Below are 26,895 nucleotides of genomic sequence, written 5' to 3'. Positions count from 1 at the left end.
AAAAAAAATATTTGCAAAAGTTTTGTGCAAAGTTTGTATAGTGTTATCAAAAAGACTTGGAAATAATAAACCACAGCTGTTTCCAGCTGTCCTCTTAAGCTGTTAAGAGAGTTCATGGTTCTGAATACCTATGCACTCAACAAATTTATTTTTTCTCTTTCATCTTTGTTTAAATTAATTTTAACTTATCTTACCCTGAAACATCTTTAGTTTTTTTTCATTCAGGTTTTCAATTAAGTTAAAAATGTGTATGCATCATTTAGTAAATTCACAAAATGGGACACTTTAGAAAGGGTCTGATTACTTCTGCAAGACACTGTGTCTGCATACAATATGTACATTTAAACAAAACAAACCCAATGATTTCCAGTAGCACAATCACACAAAAGACAAAAAGGTATTTACCAGTATTATGTTGAATTCTGTTGATTTAGATTTATTAACTGTATTAGGATCTGTTTGTATGTAAGGAAACCTAAACCACTTAATGATAAATATATTCTACACAGTAGGTTTTTTTTGCCTCTGAAAGTTAACTTTCTTGCAATTTAAATTAAGAGATTTTTCTTTTTTACAGCCCACACCTTTGACAATACTCCATTGTTATGCTACTGTACATGTGTCTGTGGCACAGCCCCTCCAGTCTTTGCACACTGTGCAGCAGTTCCACTACTCTGGGTAGCTCTGTCCCACTTCCCCTCCTTCTGTACTGTGGTTGTATTTTTTCCATTAGATGCACAAAAAACTGCTTAAAAGACACTGTTCAGGAAAGTTCAAGACAGCAGTCATTGTAAACATAAGTACAGTGCAATATACTGGTGAAAAAGAAGAAAGAAGAGATGCTGAAATTACAGATTTCATGCTGTTTGTTCACACTTAATTTCAATATATTAAACCTTTATAAGAAAAGGCATATACTACATTTAGTATTGTAATTTTCACTTTATTATCTTTGAGATGTGTGTCTATGCTTGAAAATTTACGTGGATTACCATCTCAGAAATTTGCCTGAACAAGTAAACTTTTCATATTTAAAAATGAACTAAAACATTAACCTTTCTAAAAAATGGACGAGCCTAAACTGCATTACAAGCAGCAATCACACTTGCTGATGTACTGAGGACATAGCTGTGAAGATGTGTCTTTGTGGATGTGGATGAACAACTTGAATGGCAAGTACAGCCATTTTATCCAAATCGAACAGAATATATGAGATGAAGAATTAAGATAAAATCACTGACATGCAAGGATAAGCTAAAATGCTTTAATGTTCAAAACATTTACTAACAGTTTAATACAACTTGCCATCACATGTGGATGTGGGCATTTTGGAGCAAATTTAATTTTCCATAGATCTGAGTGCTGTATGTTTGTTTTATTAGATAAAAATCAAACTAAAAAATAATAAGGAGATCAATTGCACATGCATAAACAAGTACATAATACAGTGCCTCTAAATTCTATTCCTTGAGGATGTCTGAAGTCATTGTTTTTGGAACAACTTAGAAATAAATGACTATATTAATACTCTATTGCTAAAATACTGTATTGAACCAAATGAAAACATAAAAGAAATACAGAACCTATTTTACCATTTTCATCTCTTTCTGCCCAGAATGAATGCCTTTAAAATAAACCGAAGTTCAATATCCCAGAGATGTTTTCAAATGTTTAATGCAGCATTTTTTGTAAGTGAGATACAGCATTGTAGCTTTGTCACAATAGTCACCTTTAAAGTGAAAGTCATACTAACCTCACACCCTCATTCAGGGTATAAAGTTCATTGTCTGCAAGCCCCTTCTTCTGGAACACAGCGATCACTGCATTGTGAATGCTGAAAAAAAACAACAAAATATCACTTTCTTTTTCCAGAAAGGAAATCATTTGCTTACCCAAAATTTAAACTTCTTTCAGTGTACCTCTATTAGAATGCAAAATAAGAACGGTTAGTTTTATTTTACTAAGGTTAGGATAATGAAATTAACATTTAACACCTGCTCAGCTTACTCTAAACAATAATATATTTTCTATGGGACTAAATACAGAAAGCCAAAAGACCAAAGCATTAGAAGAGATATGTGGCACGATCTTATTTCTGAAGTAGTTTTGTTATTGAACAATGTACAGACAAATCCAAGGCTTTCATTGAGCTGAATAATTTGGTGTTTTAGGCAAGCTAAACTGAATAATTAATAGGTTTATTCCATGCTGAAAAAAAGAAGAGAGAACACAACGTTTCGGCTGTGAAGCCTTCTTCAGCTTCTTCGGCTCCATGGCCGAAACGTTGTGTTCTCTTTCTTCTTTTTTTCAGCATGGAATAAACCTATTACTTGTTCCTTTGCAGCCTACGCATGCTGATGCAGCTACCCACCTGAACTAAATTGAATAATGCTAGTTTACTTTTATTAGAGAACACAACTTCATTGTAAAAGAAAAAAACTATAGAAGAACAAAAACATATTAGTAGATTAATTAGCTTCTGGAAAAACTGGCCCTGTTGTGTATTTGTATCTGTCTGCCCTGATGATGATTACAGCCTGGTGACTCATCCAGGGTGTTTCTTTCCTTGTGCCCATTGCTTACTGGAGTAGGGTCCAGCTCCCCGTGACCCTGTATTTGATAAAGATGTTAGAAAATGGATGATTGATTGATAATTCAATACCTAACTGAATTATTTTATTCTAGAACAAAGGGGACTACATGCAGACTTTAAGAATTCTAAATCCTCAGTGGTATCGAGAAAGTTAATGTGATGATTCACTTTAAGACAAACAGTGAAATAGAACACAAGAGGAAAGGTACAGGAAGTGCATTTAGGACCAATAATATGATGTATTTATATAGATTGAATGTCCCTCTTTTAATTTTTTATGCACCTATGTTATCCAATGTTTTATGTTCTTATGATCAATTTAAATATGCCTGTTTTTGATAAAATGAAAAATAGCCCTGAGCCCAAGGTTTTATGCATCACCTACTAATTTGCACAATTAAACCTAGTGAATTATATTATTAAATAATAATCTGAAGACAATCCATAAAAGCACATGATAACCACATACATTTATTTCCATTTCCCTCTCGTTACAACCTGCACTTTTTCAAGCAGCATTTGTTTTTGTCTATGGCCATCTAAAAAGACGCATCATCACATGGTGATTGGTAAGAGTTCCATCTAGAACAGTAGTTCTCAAACTTTTTGGACTCGTATCTGATCAAACCAAAGCATCCAAGTTCCACCTACAAGTCATCTTCTCATAGGAACCCCAGAAATTCTCAATGACCAACATGAGAGCACGTGCACACACACACTCACCTACACATATAATAAATATTCTAATAATAAACTTTATTTAATATAGCACCTTTAAAGGTGGCTTCTCAAAGCTCTTTACAGAAAAAGAAACAGGAACAACAACAATTAAAAATAAACAATAAAAAGTACCATTTCAGTGAGAGGGGTGAGCCTGTTTAGTCAAGCAAAGCAGATGTGAATTCATATTTCGAGCCTTGATACAATTCACAACAGAGTCTAACAGATTTTAAATTCTCAGGCATTTTCTTGACGGCAAAGGCCTCGCGGTGGACGTTGCAATGCGTCCATTCATTTCTGGAGAAACCTCTCGAATTCGTGCAACTACACCGCTGTGTCGACTTGTCATTGCTCCAGCACCGTCTGTACAAACTCGGGCACATTTTATCCAGTCGATGCCATTCTCTTCAATAAATTCATTCAGAAGCTGAAATATGTGCTCTCCTGTAGTTCCTGTTGGTAGTGTCTTATAGAACAGAAAGTCCTCATGGGACGTACCCTCAAACTCGTATCTAACGTAAACAAACAAATTGGCCAAATCAACGACATCTACAGACTCATCTAATTGCTGTGAAAAGCATCTGCTCATCTTAACACGCTCTGTCAGTGTACTTATGATATCGTCCACCATATCAATAATTCTATGAGTGGCTGTGTCTTTCATAGGGGGCAGCAGGTCGAGCTATTTAGCAGCTTTTTCTCCACACATAATAGGTGTCAGCTCTTTTGCCAACGGTAAATAAGGTTCTTCAAAAATAGTGTGAGGCTTACCTGCCTTAGTAATCTGCAAGCCTTCATTTTTCCCCATTTCCGTTTCAGGAGTCCGTTTCAGAAGTTAAAAGATGTTTTTATTTCACTTGCATGGAAGCGAAACACAGAGATGCTTGGTGGATTTTTCTCAAATCAACCTAGAACAGTTCTTAAATATTTTTCTGTTATCTATCACGCTTTCCTGTGCTCACAAGATTGCCAGTGTTCGTAGCAGGCTTTTCTATGCATTCCTGTGCTTACAACATTGGCATTGTTCCAAACTCACGCACATTCTCCTACCTCCCTATTTGCTGGAGATAACTTTTTTTAAAAACAATTGGTCACTTGCATTCGTAGCACGCATTCCTAGAGAATGGTATAGAATTACATAGTAGCTCTTGTGTCCACTCAAGTATTAGCACGGGCTGTATCATAGTATGTAGGCTGCATATTCAACACATATTAAAATAGAAAACATGAAAACCCGTCGGTGCACACAACAAAGTTCCAGGGTCATATGGCGTACCACCTGGCGGCACTCCGCCTACCATAGTTTGAGAACCACTGATCTAGAACAATAACACACTGCATAACATGATGGCAATCAATTACTGCAACTATGGCTCTCTGACACCATCCCCCAGCTAATACTTAAAAAATCTAATTGATCCATTATATCTTAATTGACCTAGTGGGCAAGCATCATATAATGAAAGACTAAGAATTTTATAGGGAAAATTTAATACCAGGTTTAGCCTTTACGTTGATATATTGATATATGTATAGATTGATATATTATTGAGTAATGTAAGATGGATACATTTCTGTCACACACCCGAAAAAGGCTCCACAGCCAACACGTTGTGTTTTTTATCTTCTCTCTTCAGCAAAGGATATGTTCCTTTGCAGCCTATGCATGCTGACACAGCTGCCTACAGTACTACATTTCTGTCATATGTATAACCTGTTTGGATAAGTGCAGTGTTTTAAGAAATACAACATTTAAAAATATTTTTTCACAGAGTAAATAGTGGATAACTGGGAAGATGTTTTAATATACTTTACAGTAGATGATATATGGCATAGTACAATTTTCAAACTACAGTATGTAGAATTGCATACCAAAGTATATGCACCCTTATTCAAAAAATGGTATTCACTCATTTATTTAAATGTATATTTCAGAAAACCAAGCTGTTTTCACCAGTGATACAGTTATACAGTTTTGAAGTTTGCTGACCACCCATTTATCTTTGCAACAGAAAGCAAAAATTCTAGGTGAATTAACCATATTCAGATGGTGAAGGTGGGGGTACTTAAGTTTAGCAGCTGAATATAAAGGTTTGAATAAATTATAAGAAATTATTAATGACCATTCAACAACAAAACAAAACTTTACTATCTCTGAATATGATACGTTAATAGTTATATTACCACTAGTAATTCAAGACTACTCACATTTATGTCAACATCCATACAAAAACAGACCGATACATAATATAGTTTCATTTAAAGTACTTTATTAATCATGGGGTTTATTTTAAATGAAACACGTACTTCATTCAGAAAGAGGTAATGAAATAAAAATATATTCACATTCAAGTACCTTTACAGTCTCTTTTTTTTCTGAATATGACAGACATTCAATATTTGTTGCATTTTTAATATACTACGGATGTAAGACATTAGTCCATATTACGAAAGGTTAAGGAATAAAATTTTGTGCATTAGCGCAAGCCTGACAATTTTTCATTACATTTGTAGCCTTCATTAAATCGACAATAATGAACTTAATTGAACACTGAATATAAAGTTTATCATGCTAAGGCCCAGGCTGGAATTTTCAGACATTTACCATTTTATTCTTTGTTACTTATAACCTTTATTTAGAAATATTTATACAGATGCAGCCATTCCATGTGCGCGGTACACACACGTACCGGAGGTAATTGGTTACGGCATTGCGCATTGTGACGCACGATGACGCGCGGTACCGCGGTACGTGATTGGTTGACCGACAGGGTCACTCGTGGTCCGTTGTAGTATTGAATATTTATATGGCATTTTACCACTGAAGGGAAATCTTAGTACCTGAGCATAAAAAGAATAGGAGCATACTGCAACGCGTGTGAAGGCCATAAACGATATTAATTTTGGAACTTAAACATACAGTATATGGCTGGTCTCTGTACTTCAAAGAAAACATACACACCAGTATTCCATTTCTCCCTAAACATTTTAAGCATCGAAGTCTTTAACTAACGTGATACCGGAGTCAACAAGCATACTTTTAGAATTTGATTAAAAGGGAATATAATATGGAATCGTGTATCTAAAGAAATTAATAACGATATAATTATATTCATATTGCAAAAAAACTGCAACGGACATAAAAACTCCCTTGCTTTTAACAGAGCGTTCCATAATTTCTAACTACTTCCTTTTATGCTCAGGCACTAAGATTTCCCTTCAGTGGTAAAATTCCATATAAATATTCAATACTTAAACGGGCACAGTTAAGACATTAAATATACATATACATACTGTATACAGTACAGTTTGCATACGGTAATATGTTTATGTTCCTAAATCAATCTCTTTTATGAGCATGTGAAAGGCATGGTGAATCGATTCTCAAAAATTACTGTACTTTGCATGATTGGAAACAAATGCGAGATTGCGAAATGCTGTGGTGTTACTTTTACAAAGACGGTCAATGAAAAAAAGAATGTGGACCAGGGCAATACTTTTGAGTTTACACTTACAGCTTGTCCAAGGTCATTAATTATTAATACTATTAGTAATATCTTCGTTAAAGACTTTGATGGCAACAGCTCAAACATGACAGGTTGAGCTTAATTAGCTCCACCTTGTGGAAATTCCGGATACTATTATTTTGCTTGCGGTATTATAGGAGAATTTACGGTAAGTAGCGGTATTTACCGGTAACTCGCGGTAGACTGCGTACAGCGCACCAGAAAATAATGCGGTATCGCCCGCGCATTTTGAATGGCTACATCTGTATATATCTGCCAAATTAAAACAGAATAGTCATAAAGTGTGATATCCTGAAATGTGAATTCAACAAAACTACCAATTAAAATATCCCAACCCCCCACAACCTTTCTTTTTTGACGTGAATTTTAGATCTTAAGGGAAAAAACACCTTAGAGTTCAACACCTCAGAGGGCTGCTTCATACAAATACAAGTATCCTTTTCTGTACCTCTTGAAGTCGTTATGACTGACAAATACACTCTGCTCACTTGCAGGTCCCTTCACATCTTTATTCTAAATGTTGCCAAAAGTAGCTATGCAAGCTATTTTCATGAGCTGTTTAATTCTATGATGACATCTCAACTTGTGGATGCAAGTGTAAATTAAATTCAAATATTCTTTTCTATGGAATAAGTAATAGGTTTATTCCATGCTAAAAAGAGAGGAAGAAAAACGCAACATTTTGGCCGTGGAGCCTTCTTCAGGTGTGTTTTTGGATTCTTCGGGGATTGTCTTCAGATTATGATGTTTCTTTTATTCTTCACACCCGAAGAAAGCTCCACGGCCGAAACGTTATGTTTTCTTTCTTCTCTTTCCAGCATGGAATAAACCTATTACTTGTTCCTTTACAGCCTACGTATCCTGACGCAGCTACCCACCTGATCTATTTTTTTTTCTACTTAAAGCCTCAATATAAACCCTTTTAGTCCAGCATTCCACTGCTTAGACATTCACAGCACACCTGAGATTCATAATTCACAAGACACAGTGAAACACCATGTACTTTGTACTTCTTGTCAGTTAAGGAGCCACTATCATGGAAACTGATAACTTAATTAAAAGATAAATGACAGATTCATTACCTGTTCCAAGTGGCATTTGCGCCTGCTCGTCTCTGCTGTGTGCTTCGTTCATCCAATACTGCCTTCTCACACTTGCCCAGGTCGCTGAGGCTCGGGGAACTCATTAACTTCAACCTATAAAGAGTCCGCATGGTAAAAAAAAATTCACTTCACATAGTACACTCCATCCTACAGCAATAACAATGAGCTTACTGTATGTATGCAAGGTGTATGCCCTCTATAAAATACTTCACTCTCCCGATCAAAGACTTTTTTCTGTGTGGTCATGAGCCTAAGGTTAATATTTTACCACTTCTACAGAAACCAAAGGTTTCTTATTATTTTACATTCCTTCAGCTCCAGAGGCAGTTTACAAAACTTCTGTGCCACTAATGTAATCGACCGAGGCTGTTCCTGGACTGAAGCACCTTTACAGAGACAAGCATGCACATTCTCAGACACCCATTTACAGTCACTGCTTCAGCTTTAAAACCACGTCTGCATTCCATTGAAAATGCTGATAGAATTCAAATCCTTGACATTTACCTGAGGTGACACCAAAGTGAAACAATTACTGGGATACTGGCTCAGTGGTGCATCAAGAAATCGTTACCAAAATTTTTCTTCATTTTAAATGTAAGAGAAGTCTTCACAGTTTACTTTTGTGATAGCTCTTAACAAATATTAGAAAAGGAAGCACTTTTACACAATAGATTATGTTACATTAAGTGAAAAGCAGAATTCTGTGTATGTTAGTTTTGTCTTTCAAAAGTTTATAGAGAAAATGTTTAGAATTAAATTCTGCAAAGTATGTCAAATTATGTCCTATCTGGCCTAGAACAAATCTCACAAAACCAGTGTTTATTTACTACTATCCACACAAAAAGAATATACTGACAGCTTGCAAAAAGTGATAACTACTAAGACCACAACATTGGAGGAGGAGAAAAAAGTTAACTAGATCTATTTCAACCAAGGAAGACCTTTTTAAATCTTATCATGCTAAATCATAATTGAGACATTAGTAAATCACAACATGACTATGAAGAAAACGCTTTAACAATTTACATTGACCTAAAATATGGGTTGCTTAAAGCATTTGTAAAAATTGCAGAAATGGGACACATCAGTAAAGCATTGATACAATGACAAAAATGTGATAAAAAACATCTACTACTATTGACTGATTGCATGTTAAAAAGAAAACCCTAATCCTCTTCACAGTTTAAGTCATATCCCAAAGCCTTAGGTCAAAACCTGTTCTACAGTATCTGTAAAATAGAATAAGATGATTATCAGCTGATTTTCCTAATGATTTTTGAGCACATAAAACTTTTTTTGCATGTGCTGATTTATACTTTATCAACTCTGACTTCAATTCTCACATGTTAAATAATCTCCAGCACAGTTATAGATCACAGAAGGTGACTCAGGCTTCATGTGGCTCTTGTTCTGGTGTATAGGTGGAAGGGTTAAAAGCACACCAGGATAAAAATTCTCTCTGAAACCCACATACTTCTTCTGGCACTCATCTAAAACATGCCTCAGTGCAAAGCCAGCACCAATTGATTACTCTGCAGAAAACAAAGAAGGTCTTTAGAGCAAACAAGGATACATTTTTGAAAGGCACAAGGCAGATTTGTATCAAATTGCTAATAAGCAAATTGTCTTTAAGCAATCAAATGGAATACTGGTACAGAAAGCAATCACAATAAGAAACAAAAATAATTGTTTATAAAGTGAAAAATTATACTCAGCAAAACTGAATAAATATAACTATAAGGTTACACACACAAGAATATACATTATTACATTTCATTTTTGAGCCAATTTTTCCTTTTTACTTTCATTTAATTTGTACTCTGACCTACAAAATAAAAACAAGCATTATTTTTTATATGTAACGAAATAAGCAAATTATAAAGCATTCTAGAAACTAGAATCACATAAAAATGATCTTGTGATGTGTACAATAAAAATCTAAATACTTGTGCAAATCTTTATTAGTGGATTACAAATAACTTAGAATCTACCTAGTAGAGGTGTATTAAAGTCAAGAGCCTTAATAACTTTCAGTACTAAGTGTCATTAATTTGTGTCATTCTTTACCTGAATCTCCCTTATCATTTTTAAAATTAACATGTGCTAAACTGAAATTAAGATGATTTAAGCATTAAAATGGCTTCTTCCAACTGTGATAGGAGGTATTCATTTATTAGCATACATACACTACATCGCATGAAGAGCTCATGTAACATTCTGTAGATGCCTTAATTATGTGGTTTTAGTTTAAAATGGGTATACCGAACCTCTGACATCTCCAATCTGGTTACTTCAATCCCTCTTTTTTAATTTTATCAAATATCTTTTTAACTGATATACTAAACCTTGTAATCATTCATTAATTATTTTCGAACTACTTTAACTATGTAGTTCAGAGTCATGGTGGGAGCCAGAGCCTAGCTCAGTAAGCAACGGTCACAAGGGTGGATAAACCCTGAATGGGACGTCCATCCATCGCAGGGTACACAAACACGCCACCATCACATCAGGCCCAGTTTTCCCAGTAGCCAGTTAACCTACCAGTATGTCTTTGAACTGTGAAAGGAAATCCACACAAACTCTGGGAGAACATACAAACTCCAGATAGCACCCCAGGTCTGGGTCTGGGTTGATCCTGGGACACCAGAGCTGCGAGGCAGTAATACTAACCACGCCTCCTAATTATTGATAAAATAAAATGATTTAATGGTATAGGTTGGAGGTGCTATAGATTGAGTACCCCTATTGATGATATTAAAATGCTTCAGCTACTGACAAACACTATGGCCGAGTATGATACAGTAGTACACAAGGGGACACTCGCTGCATCTTGGCAGTAGATGGAGCTGTCAAGCAAATTCTTGCGTTCCCTCTAATATGTAGGTCACGGTGAAAGCAACAGCAATGGCAGATACTTAATATAATTGGTTACTTCAACATCAGATTAATCTAATCTAGCTACATTTTGGCAGTGATCTTTTTTGAAACAATTGCATGGGATGATATATAGGTCACTGAAAATGTGAGAAATGGATAAACAAAACATACCTTAATAACTACCTTAAATGAAGAAAAAAGAAAGTCATATTATTTATTAATATGGCTGTCATAAATCTAATCAAAGTAAATATAATGGAAGATCTGTTAACCCAAATAAATGCATTCTCTTAATAATTTAAGCAATCCAATACTTTTTAGTAAAATGGATTATCTACAGTAAATATTCAGAAAATCATACTATACAGAAAGAAATTAGAGGATACTGTATTATACTCTAGAACCAGAAATACAAAAAACAAAAGTCTTAAAGACCAGGTGAAAAGAAAGTCTTGCATGACCACAAACTACAAAAGCCGTGAACGGTCATACCACTAAAGAAAAAGCATTTTACCCACAACCTGCAATTTCTAACACACTGTGGATACAGTATCAACAGAAAAAAAATGTAAATGTATTAAACAGAATTAAAACATTTGTGGATGTAAGTGTCACAAATGAAAGGATTTGCCAACAGAGCTATTGACAATTCTTTAATAATTCAACAGGATATAGAAAGGTAGCACTATTTTAGGGGTACCTTGCAAGCTATACTGTATATTAGTACTTTATTATTAGCACTCAAGTTGCTGTGTGGTAGTACACAACTAATAAATACATAACACATTAATTATTTAGTATATTTAGTTAGTTAAATATGTATGGCACGCCTGGGTTATTTCTCAGTCACAACAGGTACTAAGAAGCTACCTTGGCTCTTTTTTGTTTATACAGGGGTTGACAATAATTGAAGTGCCAGTATGTCACTAAGAACGAACTAGCACACAGTCTGCATGTTACTTGAAACAAATTGCTACCAATACGTTTCAGTAAGTTTCAGTAAGGTATAACTGATTGATTATAATAAGAAGTGCTTTTACTTGCAAGCAATTTACTGTACACAGATTCCAGAAAACTATTTTAGACGGCAGAAATAGAGCTGGGTACTGAATTTAGTCGAGAGGCATGAGCATGTATATCAACATTTTTATTTGAAAGCACATTTAAAACAGTATTAGAAGGGTATCTTTTTACATTAAAAGCTTATATTCTGCATAAATCTGTCTCATAAACTCCTATGTCAAAAACAAAAGCCTCCCCAAATTGTGAAATCAATGAAAAACTCAAACTCCACTGCAATGATAAGGGATATATTACATTTATACAAAAGAGTCAAATGCTCATATTTTTAAGAAGTCAAAATAAGGAAAAATTTCAAGATCAAATTATGACTTTATCATGTTTTACTCTATTAATCACCAATAATGCCTGTGGAGGACAAAATCCAGTTATACACAAACTAATACCTTAATTGCTAAAACCCAAGCAAGTGCGAAACCCATGACAAAATCTCATTAATTCAAAAACTTACTCATGAAATACCAGGAAAGAAATTGATGTTTTTTTTAAAAAAACAGGAAACATGAGAAATGGGGGAATTACTTTTTTAATCTTAAAGAGAAAAGCAGTCGCACTACAGATCCCTAGCCCTGGTATGATCACTTTCAGACAATTACAGGAATATCTGAAATTGCTTTTAAGTAAAGTTTTAGTGTAATGATGTGTAGTGTAGTGAAGATGTTATGAAAAAATTATGAACATAAAAAATCATGAACTGCATGGCATGTACAATATCTCCTCTCTAAAAAAAGGAAATTATCAGGTGGATATACAGTATATGTTTATATTGTATGTTTAACATTTCACTTCTCTTTTCCAAATTAATTTAACATCTTACACTTTAAAAGCATTTTACAATATAGCCCCAGTTCAACTAGCAATTCTAGATATACAGTAAGTGCATCTCTAGGATCTAAAGTGGCACACATTATTGTACCAGCTTACTGGACAAAAGGAGCAGCTTGAAGGAGTGAAAACATGAAGGAAAAAAATGAAACTCACAGTAAAGCACATGGGAGAGAGTTTTAGCCAATTTCAAATTTGAGCAAAACATTAGAAGTGAACTGAATAGTGAAGCAGCATGCAAAGGCAACAATTGCAAACAGCACTATGGATATTAAGATGCATCAGGAAAAGTATTTAACATTAAGGAGCAAAAGGAGTGTTTAGAATATTAGTAAGAAGTTTTTGAATTATTTTGTTTTGTTATTGTCTAATAAGAACAAAAATGAGAGTGAAAAAAAAAGAAGTTCTCCAAAGCTGGGGGGGGGTGGAGATGGGCTAAAGAAAAAAAAGTATCAGGTACCAAAAATGTGCATACAATATACAACTGAGATGTATGTCATAATACCTCACATAAGACAGCTTTGAAATGTAGTGTCGTAGGCTGCTCTTTGGGGGGATCATCAAGTCCCTCTAATTGTTGTATACAGTTTTAATGGCTGTTGATTAATTTTGAATTATTGGTAAAGAATTAGAAACACAGCATGTGACTTCAGTGTAATTAATTATGTGTTTCAGTATGTGGCACCTTCACAGTTTTAGCTAGGAAGCAGTCTGGGGAGACTGCCGTAAAAAAGTAGTAGTAGAGGGGTCTAACCATTGCTATGAACTCTGCAGTAAAGCCTCCTACAATTTGAAGTGTTATTATAATGGGTTTTTAATGTGCTTAGTTACCTGGAGCCACCATATCTAAGGGTGGGGTCTTTCAGATGGAGGGGAAAAATCTTTTCACTCTTGTTTAGACAGTGATCCAATGGTTCTGATCAATCACCACTAAGTGACTTTACACAAACATAGCCCTCAATTATACAATAGAAACAAAGGTAAAAAAATCCATAACAGAAAGGAAGTAAAATTTCCATACAAATGGTATGGACATTGTAGAGTTAATGGCTGAACTGTAAAAATAATATGCCAACAATAAAAACTTAGCCAGTAGTTGGACACCAAACTATAGCATCACAACACTCACACAGGAAAATTTTACAATGACCCCCATTAGACCAATTCAAAGTGTACATTCCTCTAAAATTCAATGCCTCCTGCAAAGGCAGAATTACAGTGAATATCTTTTGCAGCTGCATTTTCATATAGACCCTAGCAGTAACTGATTCCTAGACATTGCGTCTACTTATGATGTAATATTTTTGTACTGTACTGTTTCTTCATTATAGGCTCAAGCAATCTGTGATTTATCCCTGATGAATTTCTGCTACTCACCGAATGCTATAAAATGGAAACGTTATTGACCAGCTTTATTGACCTAATTGAATAACAGAGGAAATGTCCTGACAAAGTAAGATTCAACATTAATGAAACATGACCCTCTACAGCTGTTTTTAATTATAGAACATATAAGAGCAAAACATGTTAAGTATGATGTGGTAGTACAAAGGGATTTCTAACAGTTCAGTGCCACACAGTCTCAGTGTACAGTATTCGGATCTAATGAAGATCTCAGTGGGAGATAAATTGGAAGCAGACATTTTATAATTAAAGTGACATGGAGTAAGACTCAAAAAAACCTGCATTTGGCACTGAATTTTCAGTATTAGAATATTAGAGTAATATATTCCTTTAAACAACATTTGAACTTCCAGTTATATCTGTACTATGTTCCAACCAACTGTGGAATCCCCAGTTGTTTTAAGACTCTCCACAAGATGACTGCCTGCTGGCTGCTTGGGAAACAAACAGGTACATAGACAAGTTCCTCTGAAATGAAATCTGCAGAGCCAATTGGTCATTTAAAGCACTGCAAGCGTATCAGAAGAAGAGCCAAATACAATACTGCCATGTTCTTCTAATTGATGTTACAACACACCTGCATAAGAATCACTGTTTGCCAAAAAGGTGAGAAAGCCTTCTTCAACGAATCCCAAACCTACCCCAGCAGCACCATGGAAGTTGACTAGTGACAACTGACTAGTGACAGGATCCAGGCTCAAAATAATAATTTCTGGATCATAGATCTCAACCTGCAGTCTGAATACATGTCCTTACTGGGTGAGCCACTAGCAAACTACAGAGTAACATATTCTACTGACTAAATTTGTAACCCTCTCTCCCAAATCCTGGCTTAATCCATAGGGACATATTTTTCTCCACTGCATTAAAGGCTGTACAAAGAATAAAACATATAAGCTTGATAATTAGTCCTAAAAATCATTATATAGCACATCTTTTAAGTAAATGTTAAAGATTGTTTTAATACTTTTCACTTTAGCAATAGAAGCACATTTAGATTAAAACATTGTGAGGTATTTGTACCTATTGTTATCATGAGAAAATATAGCTCTAACTTTCCACTGCAAAGAGGATCTAAAAACAGGATGTGAAATCATATAACAATGCATAAGAAACAAAAACATAGGTAAACCACTATAATTTCACTCTTGACTAAGGTACATTCAACTGACACAGCTCCAATAGCTGCCTTTAGTAGCTCCAATAGTATCTCCTATAAGATGTTCGAGAACAGCTATATAGGTATTTAATTTGTCTAACTTGCTGAAAAGATTTCAATCAGAGCTTAGGCATACGTGTACAGTACTGTACATAATTACCCTAGAGTCAAAATAAAGCAGTATTTTTCACTATTCAGCTATGAAGAAACAGCAGAACCTTGAAATCTCTGAATGACACCAGATTATATGAAAGACTGCTAAGTAAAAGAGCAAACCCATCGGTGAATTCTTAGTGCATGTGATTTTCAATATTATCACAAATGATGAAATCACTTAAAATTGTAAAATACCAAGGTACTTAAAATTTAAAATTCTATTGTTCGCTACACTGTCAAACCTACACATTTATTGAACCAAGTTCCAATATAACTCAAATAAATGAGTTGGGTGGCCTCAGAGTTACACTATTTTAACATTTGGCAAGGACTGTGGTCCCAGTGTGATGGGCTAGTACATGAAAACCTAAACTAGAATCTCACCTCCTAAGTGGATGATCATTTCCTCCCATATCAAAGTTGAGGGGCTGTGCAGATAGGGTTTTTTGTTCCCAATGATATCCATCCATTATGTTCACAGAAAAACAAGAAAATACTGGGGTATAATTCAGAACAGATCAGTCTTATCATAACTGAATTTCTGAAAGTCCCCACCTCAGAACAACTTCTTTCACTCTGGTTTATGTTCACTTCCTACCTTGCTAAATCCTAAGGTGGCTAACATTCAAATAACATTCTTTGGTATCTTCAGTCATGAGGAAGTAACAATGTTAGCCTCCAAAGAAATAAAAGCTATAAAAAAGCTATAAAATAGTTGAATAAAGCTTTATAAAGCTTGTTCCTGTTATGTAGCTTTAAGGTTGGAACGGTACAATTAAGCATGCAAACATCTGAAAAGACTCTGTGTACATAGAAGGTATTACATTTTTAAGCAAAGGAACTCTACTGAATATATTCAGACATTCATAATTATCGGTTGAAGGAGGCCATAAGGAGAATTGTTTTCCACAGAATGCTTTATGGTTTAGTTTAATTAATATAAACATCAATAGGTTAATTTAGGTACATTACATGAAAAATAAATCCATATAATTCTACCACAAGCACCAATATACAGACGTGCTATGCAAAAATAAATAAATAAAGCCTCAAAATATTGACTAATAAAAGCCAATATTTAAATCTAATGTGAAAACATATCTATCTCATCATTTAAACATCTTATGTGTAGTACCAAATCCAAACATAAAACTTAAGTAGGTGCATAGAACTTGGCATTACTATCACAGCTTGTTTTCCCTGACAGTAACCTTTCTTAGCTTTGTTTAAAGAAAGATAAATGACAGTTTCAACCCAGTATTTAAACAGATACTAAAAAATCAGTTCAGTCAATCAATATTTAAAGATGACATTCCAAGGGACTCTTGCATGTGTTTTCACGTTTCTTACTGGTGTTGGGACTAATACTGTACATCTAATATGATAGCTCAGCACATTTCCCCGCAAAACATTCTAATTAAATCAATAAAGCACACTAAGACACCCGATCAAATTTTGCAAAACCCCTCGAGCTTTGAGGGAGGCTATGAGATTCTCAGTTTTAAATAAGAAGATCGCAATAACACTTAAGTTAATAACTTGTGAATATTATTCAAATATACTGAGCATGAAAGGAGACTTATCATTCTATTAATGCATGTATTTTTATAGCAAAACGAATTTAATATCAACTAGTTTAATATCAAAGTTTGTGAAAATCAAGAATAAAGAGCACAGAAAGGAACCTATAAGTCCCATGCATGAAGAGAACAACACTTTTGTGCCATTGGTGTGTTGGAACAACACTTCAGGTGGGCTTGCAAGCAGTGTAGCCAAAACCTCTTTAGCAATGAAACTTGGTTTTGTGTTGAGGAAGGACAGTGAGTGTGTCACAGATGTACAAAACAACATACAGATTGTATGTACAACAGAATAAACATCGGGAAGGTTCAAGTTCAATGGTTTGGTCAGCCTGACTGCACAGTGCTCAATCAATGGAAACCTAACTGCACAGTGCTACACTGATTAAGTCCTGGGACCTCATCTCCTACCTATCATGAGCACTCATTCTGATGTGACAACATTCCAGTAGCTCAACAAATGTCCTTAGGCTGCTTGTGAGAATGTTTAAGGCTGTTAACAGTTGTTGAAGGTTATGTCATGGATGTGCTACCTGCCAGACTGAACCTCATTTAACACTTGCAGGATAAATTGCAATTACATGCTGCATGTAGGACTCCAAAAAGAGTGAACAGGCACATGTTTGTCCAGGCTTGGATAGGCCTTCCTATGAGAAATCTGCAATCTGGTGCAAAGCACACATTTGAGCTGTACAGCTTATATTGCTTCCAATGGTGGCCTGAGACTTTCACAGCTGTAAGGAGTATGAACTGGAGACAAAATTATAATTCTGATTATGAAGCAAACAATTAAGCAGACTAACAGCTGGGTCACAGCTGTAGCAGCTAATGGTGACATTTGCTGACTTGAGAACATCCCCTCCAACCTAGAACCTAGAACCCAGAACAGGTGTCTCAGGCTCAGTTCCTAATGCGTTTCCTTTTCCTATCTACCTTTGTCTAAATATTTAATTGCATGATTTTTATTATTTTTTATGCCCAGGCTCCGAGGTGTACTGAATGATCAACCTTAAGAAAAACAAATCCCACCTTTTTATTATTTTTTATTAATAAAAACCTTCATTTAAAAACTGCATTTTGTGTTTACTTGTGTTATCTTTGTCTAATATTTCAATTTGCTTGATGATCTGAAACATTTCAGTGTGACAAACATGCAAAAAAATAAGAAATCAGGAAGGGGGCAAACACTTTTTCACACCACCGTATATACTATACTGTATATCAACAGTTTATTTATTCTGTGTCTCTTGTAGATGCTGAATTATTACACATTCAGAAATGGTGACATGCTGAAAGACCTTTTTAGGCTTGAACAGAGAAAATTACAGGGGAACCCAATGTAATTATTCAAAATCCTCAAAGGCTTTGTCAATGCAGTGGGCTTCTTCTGAATAAACAGAGAAAAACACCAGAGGACACAAATGGAAACTACACTGAAGTTAATTTCATCAAGAACAGGATGCACTTTTACTCAAAGGGGTATGAGTAAGGAACGACCTACCCAACCATATGGTTGAAGCTAATAACCTGGCTTCCTTCAAGAAACAGCTGGATGCAGATTAATAAGATACTGCAAACTAAATTAGTATCTTCTCATTTATAACAGTTTTATGTAACACCTTTCAAAGTAGACAATATGATCACAGCTCAGAGACAACACATAAATAAAAGAACATCTGGGCAGGGATTAAGCCTTTGTACTCTAATATTCATTTTACATTTGTATTATTAAACTCCTTCTTATTATTTTTGGCACTACATGTATTTATATACAATCTATTTGTTTTAAAGCAAAAAATCACCATGAATTACAGAATATAAATACTAGAAACAGACCCATCTAAACCAACTTCTAATTCTACTTTGCCTCTATAAAGTCAAAGTTGAGAACCATGAACAGCAGTGTCTCCTTTTTTAGGGCTTATTAGCATGACAGGTAAACATGAGCATTGAAATAGGCATACTGTATGTACTGTAATGATCCTACAAGGAAACCCATCAGAGTTATGGTGAATCTCAACACTAATGGCAGCAGGTTACACTTACAATGATAGTGCTCAACACTCTAGTGGTAACATAATTAAAACAGAGTGCACTTTAATTTATTTGCTTTTAATGTCTCATTCAGTATAATACTGTATATGCACATATTTAGACATTTCCTTTTTTCTAGAATATCAGTGCCTGAATGTTTGTGAAACATAATTGCACAACAGTCTTGTGCATTCTCACACATTGTATTTTGAATGAAATTACTCAAGTGTGTATCATCTCTTACATTTTTCACCTATTAATTTTGCTGAAGTCTTTAGGTCTTTGTTAATCATGTTAAATGTGAGATGTTTATTTTCAGGGGCTGTGGTGTCTTCTTTGGTTTTTCTTCCAGTCCCTTTTGAACTCCTGAATACCTAATTTGGGTACTTACTCAATTTAACTAAGATTTTACATTGCTAATTGCTGAAAAGATTATATAATTGCCTTTAAGAACATTTTAAAACCTAGGAAATAGAATAAAGTTGTCTACTTTATCGTATAATAAGGCCCACATTAATCCCATTTACAGTTTGGAAAAAATAATTGTATGGGACTCTAAAACTGTTGCTGCTCTGTGTGTTGCATCAGGATGTTTCTTCAGCTCACAGTCGCAGTTACTTGGTCTGTCACTTCTTTTCCTTCTGGTGAAGTTGCACAAAGAGAAACTGTTCTTTTTCCTCCAAGCAGCCGATATAACCAACCGAAAGTAGGAAGTCTTTGCTTGTTGCTTTTTAAACTGTCACCTGATCAGTTGTCTTCTAACACTGTTACTGGTCACAATCAAGGGTAACATCATTAGAAATTGTAATTCCCTTAAGTACTGTATATTTGGAATCACAATTTTTTTCTTGGAGCTGTATGCCTAAATACTGTAATAATTATACAATTTTTTATACCATTTAGCCTCATGGTTTTTACTCTTTCTTTCATTGACACTGTACAGTTCATAATAAGGGACAAGGAGCTCCTAAACAGATCTTTTGATCTTTTTGTCAGGAAACCTCCATCTTCAGTAACTACCTTAAACCCAGTGATGATCAAAACATCCATTCATCGTCTAACCAGTACAGGTTCCAGCTCCCCCACCACCCTATCCCTGCAATCAATGAGTACAAGTCAGGGTACACCCTAGATGGGCCACCAGTCCATCACAGGGCAAATTTTGGATTTTGAGAGGAAACCAAAGCAACAGTAGGAATCCCCCACAAACACAGAGAGAACATACAAAGTACACGCAGATAAAACACCAGATCCAGAATTGAACACAGGGCCCAAGAGCTGCAATCAAGCAATGTTACTGCACCACTGTGCTCCCAGAGTCACAGCTTATTGCTGAAACATAGGGCTGAAGGCTGAGATCACACAACTGCTCTCCCCCTAGACACGATCAACCATAACAGGGCCATCGATAAAGAGACTGTTTTTAATAACACAGATCAAATCTAGCCAACATGGCTTTAGGGGACTGGAGGAAATTGGAGCACCACCTGGTAATCATATGCAAACTTTCAAAGAACAAACTCCATATAAACAGACACTCAAGACTAATTACTCTGACTAACACTCAGATAAATTGCACTATTTTAGACGTCTGTGAACTCTACTGCCGAGTAGTGATCCTATTAATTTAGTCGGAACAGTTCACATTGTTGAAAAATATTCTTTATTTAGCCAAAGAGGTCAGATAGCTCAGTTTTATAACCTATATGTACAATGAAACAAGTGACAAAGGCTATCCCTAATGATTACTTATGTCAATGTGATGTGCCAAAGGCACACAACATTTTTATTTTGAAAAAATGTAATTATCACACAGCAACACATTCACATTCAACAACTGTTTTAACAGTAAATGAATAAAACAAGTTGTTGTTATTGTTAGTTTTTACCACAAACTTGTATTGCCCCTGTTTGAGAATCGGAAAGTTATTTTTTGCAGTAACAATATGGCAAGCCTTCAATCTTTTATGCACTGAGTATATCTATAGTGTATATGGAGACAGTTGATAGCATAGTTGAGAATATATCGCTGCTGTCATTTTAATAGCAATAAACTATTACTTTAAAATACTTTAAAATTATTATCAGTATGGTTTATGTGCTTTTGTACACACCGGCGTTGACCAATATATGGTGGGTGTCCCATCGTAAAAACGAAACCCTCAGAGCAAAGTGCGAAGTGCACAGGTGTCAGGAAACCCCGTTCATCTGCGTGGAACCGCAAGAGCACTGTAAACCAGTGGAGTTAAAGCACACAATGTAACTACAATTGATATAAGAAGGAAGCTGAAAATTGCTACACCACAAACTCTTATAGGTTATAGATACTACAAAGTACTCGTAAAAAGAAAAATTAAAGACATCCAATCGAAGCATCCTTGAACAATTTAATTTTAACTTTCTAAACATTCATGGGTGTTTGACTAGAAATACGATTTTAACTTTTTGTAATTCACAGTCATGACCTATTTTAGCAGAATAAATTACTACTAAAGAATAAATATTAATTGTGAAGAGCTAATTTATTGATCATCATTTAAAACAACGTATTTAAGTTAAGACCGCCTAAGAAACACGTAAGTTCCAGTTAAGCGTTTTCCGTTAAGACCTGAAGCTACTTGACTAGATGCGCACATTTGCCTATTTCTCCAGTCTGGGCATTGTCTTTGGGATTCATGTTTGCCATAAATAATTGCTTCAATTAAACATCGGTCGTCGGAAAGAGTTTCTGCATCCATCTTTGTGGACAAGTCGTTCCTGCCCTACACGTTGTTACACTTTATTTCCTTCCTAATGTTTTCAAGCAATAAAACTCAAAGAAACGGGCCTTTTGGAAGGGGTCTCGGCATACAAACAGCCTTTCCCTTTAAAGCAGCCGACGTCTCCGGATTTCCATTCAGTGCAATGCTGTATTTTAAAGACTTGAGTCCGTAATGACTTCGTATAGCCGTTGTAAACCCAAAACAACACAAAAGCAAAACATCTCTCTGTATGTAAAAGCATTAAGAAATAAATCAGATACTAAATTCTTTCTCGAGAATACGTAGCTTTAATTCCTTCCCTTTAAGAGGAGACAATACAAAGAGAAGCTACTCACCGTTTTTTCTCTTTCAATTAGAGCGTCTGCAAAAAGCGACAGGACTTGATATCAATAGCTGTCATGACATACCCCAACTGGAACAGACATATAAAACAAGAAATTATTCACAAAATGTCACTGCAAATCGATGTGCAAAAATATCCGACTTATTTCTGACTATACATTGTTGTTTTCCTTAAGTGCAACGTCCAGAGTCGTGTCGATAATTTTAGTTGATAAATTCCGGTTTGGTTTCTCGTGTTCTTGACTTGTCAGTGCCAGCCAGTCTCTCTCGATCTGCGCGGATACAGTGTGTGTGCAGTGCACTGTCTGTAGGTACTGTAGAACTGCACAATATGCAGCCTTACAACCAATCGAGCTTGGAGATCAGCCAAAGACCAGGCTTCAAGCTTCAAGGCTGCAGTAACGCCTTTCGAGAAAATATGCAAGTGCCCTGTTTCACCCATTACGAAACAGGAACATTATCTGAGCAATGAAGAGAGCTCCATTCTCGCAGGAGTACGAAAACTAGCTCTAGGAAAATGTAGTTGGTAATTATTCGAAAATTAATTTCGCTGACCTGGCTTGCTTGAGTTTAAATGGGTGCACGAGTTGCGGGGTTCACGCTAAGAATTCTAAAACAAAAATGAACCATGGAATTTCCGCGGTTATCTTTTTAGTGTTGTGTTTCTCATACAGTATGTAATCATTTTCATATATAGCAATCTTGAAACCGGCTAGTGTTGGCAAGCTAAATTTTAATTTAACACTTTGAAGTTTTATTTCACTACAATAGTTTCGCCAATGTAAACATGTAGCTCTGATAGCGAACATCTTTTCTATTGTTCTTGGTTTCATTTCACACTTAAATACTGAAATAGGAAGAAAGGCATTGCGGTTTGGACCAGTCACCTGGATGGCTTTGTTACGTGTTGAGCAATTCAGCATTGACCTATTTACGAAAAACCTTAAGTAGAGATCGTAGTAAAAAGGTAATATTAAAATGTTATGTTTTGAGTTTACATTAAGTATTTTATATCTTAAAAAATAGGTTGTTGTTAAGTATAACGGTTAAGCATAACGTTACTTGATGAGTACTGTGCATTGCCTGTGTCTTTTCATGTTCCATTAAGTAGCATATTATAGGATCTTATAAAACGTTTTTTTTCTACAGAACCAAAACTTGCTTTTTTCACTGTTTTATTAAAGAGTTCAGCATAGAAAAGGTGGTCTTAATAGTGTCAATTATCACAGATATGCATACATTAATTTTGTTCAGAAATGCCTTTCCTTATTTCTGTTCTTATAAAGATGAGCAAAATTACAAACACCATTAAGTTTGTGCAATAGGGTTGATTTTTTTCTGAAAATGTCATCTTCCATGTTTTTGACATAATGTTTTCTAATTCAAACATTGACATTTAGTCTCCTTTAGGCTTTATGGGCCCTACAGTAATATCCATTTGGGACTGGCCTGTTACTTTAATCACAGGCCTTGGGCTGTATACTAATCTTCACCACAGTAATTATCTTAGTACATTACAGAATATTCAATCATGATTAACAGTGGGCATTGCAAACACAAAATAATACATAAGACAAACATTCATTGCAATTGTTTTTTACTTTATATTAAACTGTAAAATGCTAATTGTTATTGAACTCTGCTTAAAGGTACAAGTCTCATAATAGCACAAAACAGAAGAAGATGACATACAAGTACCCTATTAAATGTGTACTGCCAGACCATCTGCTCCTTTTCTCACCAATGTTTCATAGCTGAAACTGAAAACCTAAAGAGCCAGACAGAAGACTTCACACAGCTTTTGCTTGTGATAATTTCAAGCTTGTAGAATCCTGAGCAGCTACAGTGGCTGCTGTTGATTCATTAAAATCTTTGCAGACTTTAAGCTCACATTAGCTATATATAAGTCTGTCATCCAAAATAGTGAACGGCCAGTGATGTTTGGGTTGCAGCATCAAAAGTGCTCTCAGAACTAAGGTTTTTGCCACCTGGTTCTGTCTAGAGCTAACATACAAAATACATTTAAAGCTATGATGTAATATGGTTTTGATTTTGAAAAACAAAATCCTATTACAATTTTACTTTCAAGGTCAAGATAAATTATTTCAAAAAGATGGTAAAATATGAGACTTCAATAAAATTCCAGAAAATAAAGCAAAAACAATCCAAAAACAGCATATGAAATAGCTAACTGAATTTACCTATTGGTAGACTGCATTGGTAAGAATCCTGTAGTCATAGTCATTTGATGTTTTTTCCAAGGTGCTTCATGAGCTCAAAGAAGAGCAATCTGGTGTAGAGAGCAAGGAATACTACAGGATACAAGAATGTTAGGTGAGGGCTGCTATTGCTGGTGCTTTTGTCAAGGCAGGGGAGAGACAGAGCTAGTACAGGACTACTGATTATGGTGTGAGACTGGCAGTTGATGGCTGACTTAGGAAGGCAACTCTGGGTTTCAGTCACCATCACAAAGACTTGCCTCATCAGGGACATCATCCTGCTATCTGAAACATCCAAACAAGTCATCTTGGTGGATCTTAAGGTCCCGTGGAAAAAACACACAGATTAGGCCAATGAAAGGAAGAGGACCAAGTACAGCATGTAGACCTGGTGGAGCAGTGCTGTTCGAAGGGATAGAGAGCAAGGTGCATGCCCATTGAAGAGTCTTTGTAGGGAAATTCCTAAATACTGTATGTCCTATATGTCCTATAGTGTGCTGGACATCACAGGTGGACAGAGGAGGAAGGCCATCACAGCTGCCAGTGTGGCTGCAGAAAAAGTATAATGATGGCTCTGAATCAGGATAAATTGTCACATGGGTTCAGGGTAGTGCTACGTGGATGCAGGTATGGGTCTGATCAGCCTCATTTGGGTTGCCTGGGTGAGGTTGTCTGATGTTGAAAGATCTGAAACAGCCAGTGACCCCAGGATACATCAGAAGTATGTCAAAAGGGTCTCAGAAAGAAATGTTTTAGAATGTAGATTTTCCAGGCCGTTGCATTGTTTCAAAAGTCTGTAAGAAACTGGTGTATTAGGATGACTCCTTGCCTTCTTTATAACATTGGTAATTTTTTCATATACTTCTAGAGTTTTAATCAAGTTTTCAGAAACTTAGAGAATCACCCTTGAGCTTGCCTTTCAGTGCTGTGTTTTAGAGAATGCCTTCTAACTTGTGGATATCTGTAAACAAGATATTTCTGGTAGAGATACATAGGGGTAAATTAGTTAAAGAAACTAATGTGGTTTAAAATAAACCTTTAAGAATCAATGTTTAAGAAATAGACAAGCTCCTATTTTATATATGTATTGCTACTTAGCCTGTTGGAAAGCAAGCAAGAAAAAACTCACTTGGCTATCTTCTTGTATTTGTTACTAAACATATCGTACCAGTTAAAACTTTTGGAATTATAAACTGTAATTTAAAGCTTCAAAGCAAGTATTTTTTTTAAGGAAAATATGCTTTGAGATTTTGTATCCATGTAAAGTACCTGTCATTTAATTTTGTTCTTTTGGTTCTTAAGAAATAGATCTAAGAATTTAAATTTGCAATCCTACCAATCTGAAAGATCTCAGCAAAGTACTTTACTATTTTTAAAACAGACTCAATATTCAATTCCACAATATTACAAAGATCTAATAATTACAAAATAGTGGAAAATAAACCAACTGTACTTTCTCAAACTTATGGGCCGATCTTTCTGTAAGATAAATATTGTACTTCTGCGCTTCCTTTTATTGCTATAGGTTTTCAGTTTCCATAATATTAGACAAAACAATGTTTGCTGTCAATTCTTTATTTTTTATCAAACAACTTTACAACTGCATGAAAAAATCCACACCTGAGGTGTATCTCTACAGATACACATTTACATTTACAATTACATTTACATATATTCCACTGAATATAGTATTAATTATTAAACCATATTGGTCTCAAGCAGGACTGTGGGCAATGCTTTGACAAGAAATACAACCATTAAAAACATTCTGTAAAAAACTGCTGGATCTTTTTAAGTTTATAAGCTTCTTATCAGAAACTGATATGAAAAAATTATGTTCAAACTTTATCATCTAAAAGGTACTATTGATTTATATAGTATAAAACTCAGGAATCATGAGAGTTTTTGGAGCATACCCATAATAGTTTTTGAAATTAATAATGCCTTAAAAAAACATATTTTGCAAACAGTGCTGCTTATGTCTTCAAATTACACTGATCTATTGTATTGGTATGGTTGAATTCCATTAAGTATTTTTTAACAAATCTTGAAAATGGAAATGTTGTTTTGGCTGGAAGCACAAAAAAACTCAGCTAACAATTGAAACACTTTTCACAGCATTTGTTGCTACTACCAGAGTGAAATAATTTCTAAAATTTAACTTATTCCTAAAAAAGCACTGATAACATTTGCTCTGTTATCTACAAAGGAAATTATTGCAATATAAGCAAGCCAAGCTACTATTTGTAATTTTAATGGACATATACAGTACATGTAAGCTTCACTGCTGCCATTAGAACACAAATGCTATTCTTACATCTTGCACAGCAGCCTTTTGCCTGACACACTGATTGAAAATTGCTATTAGCTGTTCGTTGTAAGCTAATAAGAACACTCTGCTGTGATCCGCAATAGGAATTTGTTTAAGCAAGAGCTCACCATGAATGAGTTGCTCATGTGGTTTGTAGACAAAGTGAAAAGCATGTTCTGTTGCCTTCTGAGTTTTTCAGTGGC

At 35.1% G+C, this 26,895-nt stretch overlaps 1 protein-coding gene across 2 annotated transcripts in view; it reads right to left on the bottom strand.

The window, feature by feature from the left end:
- Positions 1 to 22,593, bottom strand: part of LOC102695273 (proline-rich protein 5) — an 85,052-nt gene extending 62,459 nt beyond the window's left edge. The window contains exons 1-3 of one of the 2 annotated variants that reach the window (XM_015353268.2): positions 22,156 to 22,593; positions 7,923 to 8,036; positions 1,754 to 1,834 (exon numbers count right to left, since the gene is read on the bottom strand). In XM_015353268.2, coding sequence (XP_015208754.1) covers positions 1,754 to 1,834; positions 7,923 to 8,026 — 185 coding nt within the window. In that variant the 5' untranslated portion in view covers positions 8,027 to 8,036; positions 22,156 to 22,593. Of the gene's footprint in view, positions 1 to 1,753; positions 1,835 to 7,922; positions 8,069 to 22,155 lie in introns of those variants that run through there. The other variant, XM_006633763.3, reaches the window with a different exon arrangement.
- Between the last annotated feature and the right edge of the window lie 4,302 nt (positions 22,594 to 26,895).

The sequence above is a fragment of the Lepisosteus oculatus genome, chromosome 7, assembly GCF_040954835.1.
Source record: "Lepisosteus oculatus isolate fLepOcu1 chromosome 7, fLepOcu1.hap2, whole genome shotgun sequence".
NCBI classification, from domain to species: Eukaryota; Metazoa; Chordata; class Actinopteri; order Semionotiformes; family Lepisosteidae; genus Lepisosteus; species Lepisosteus oculatus.
This window is presented reverse-complemented; position numbering and strand designations above follow the sequence as displayed.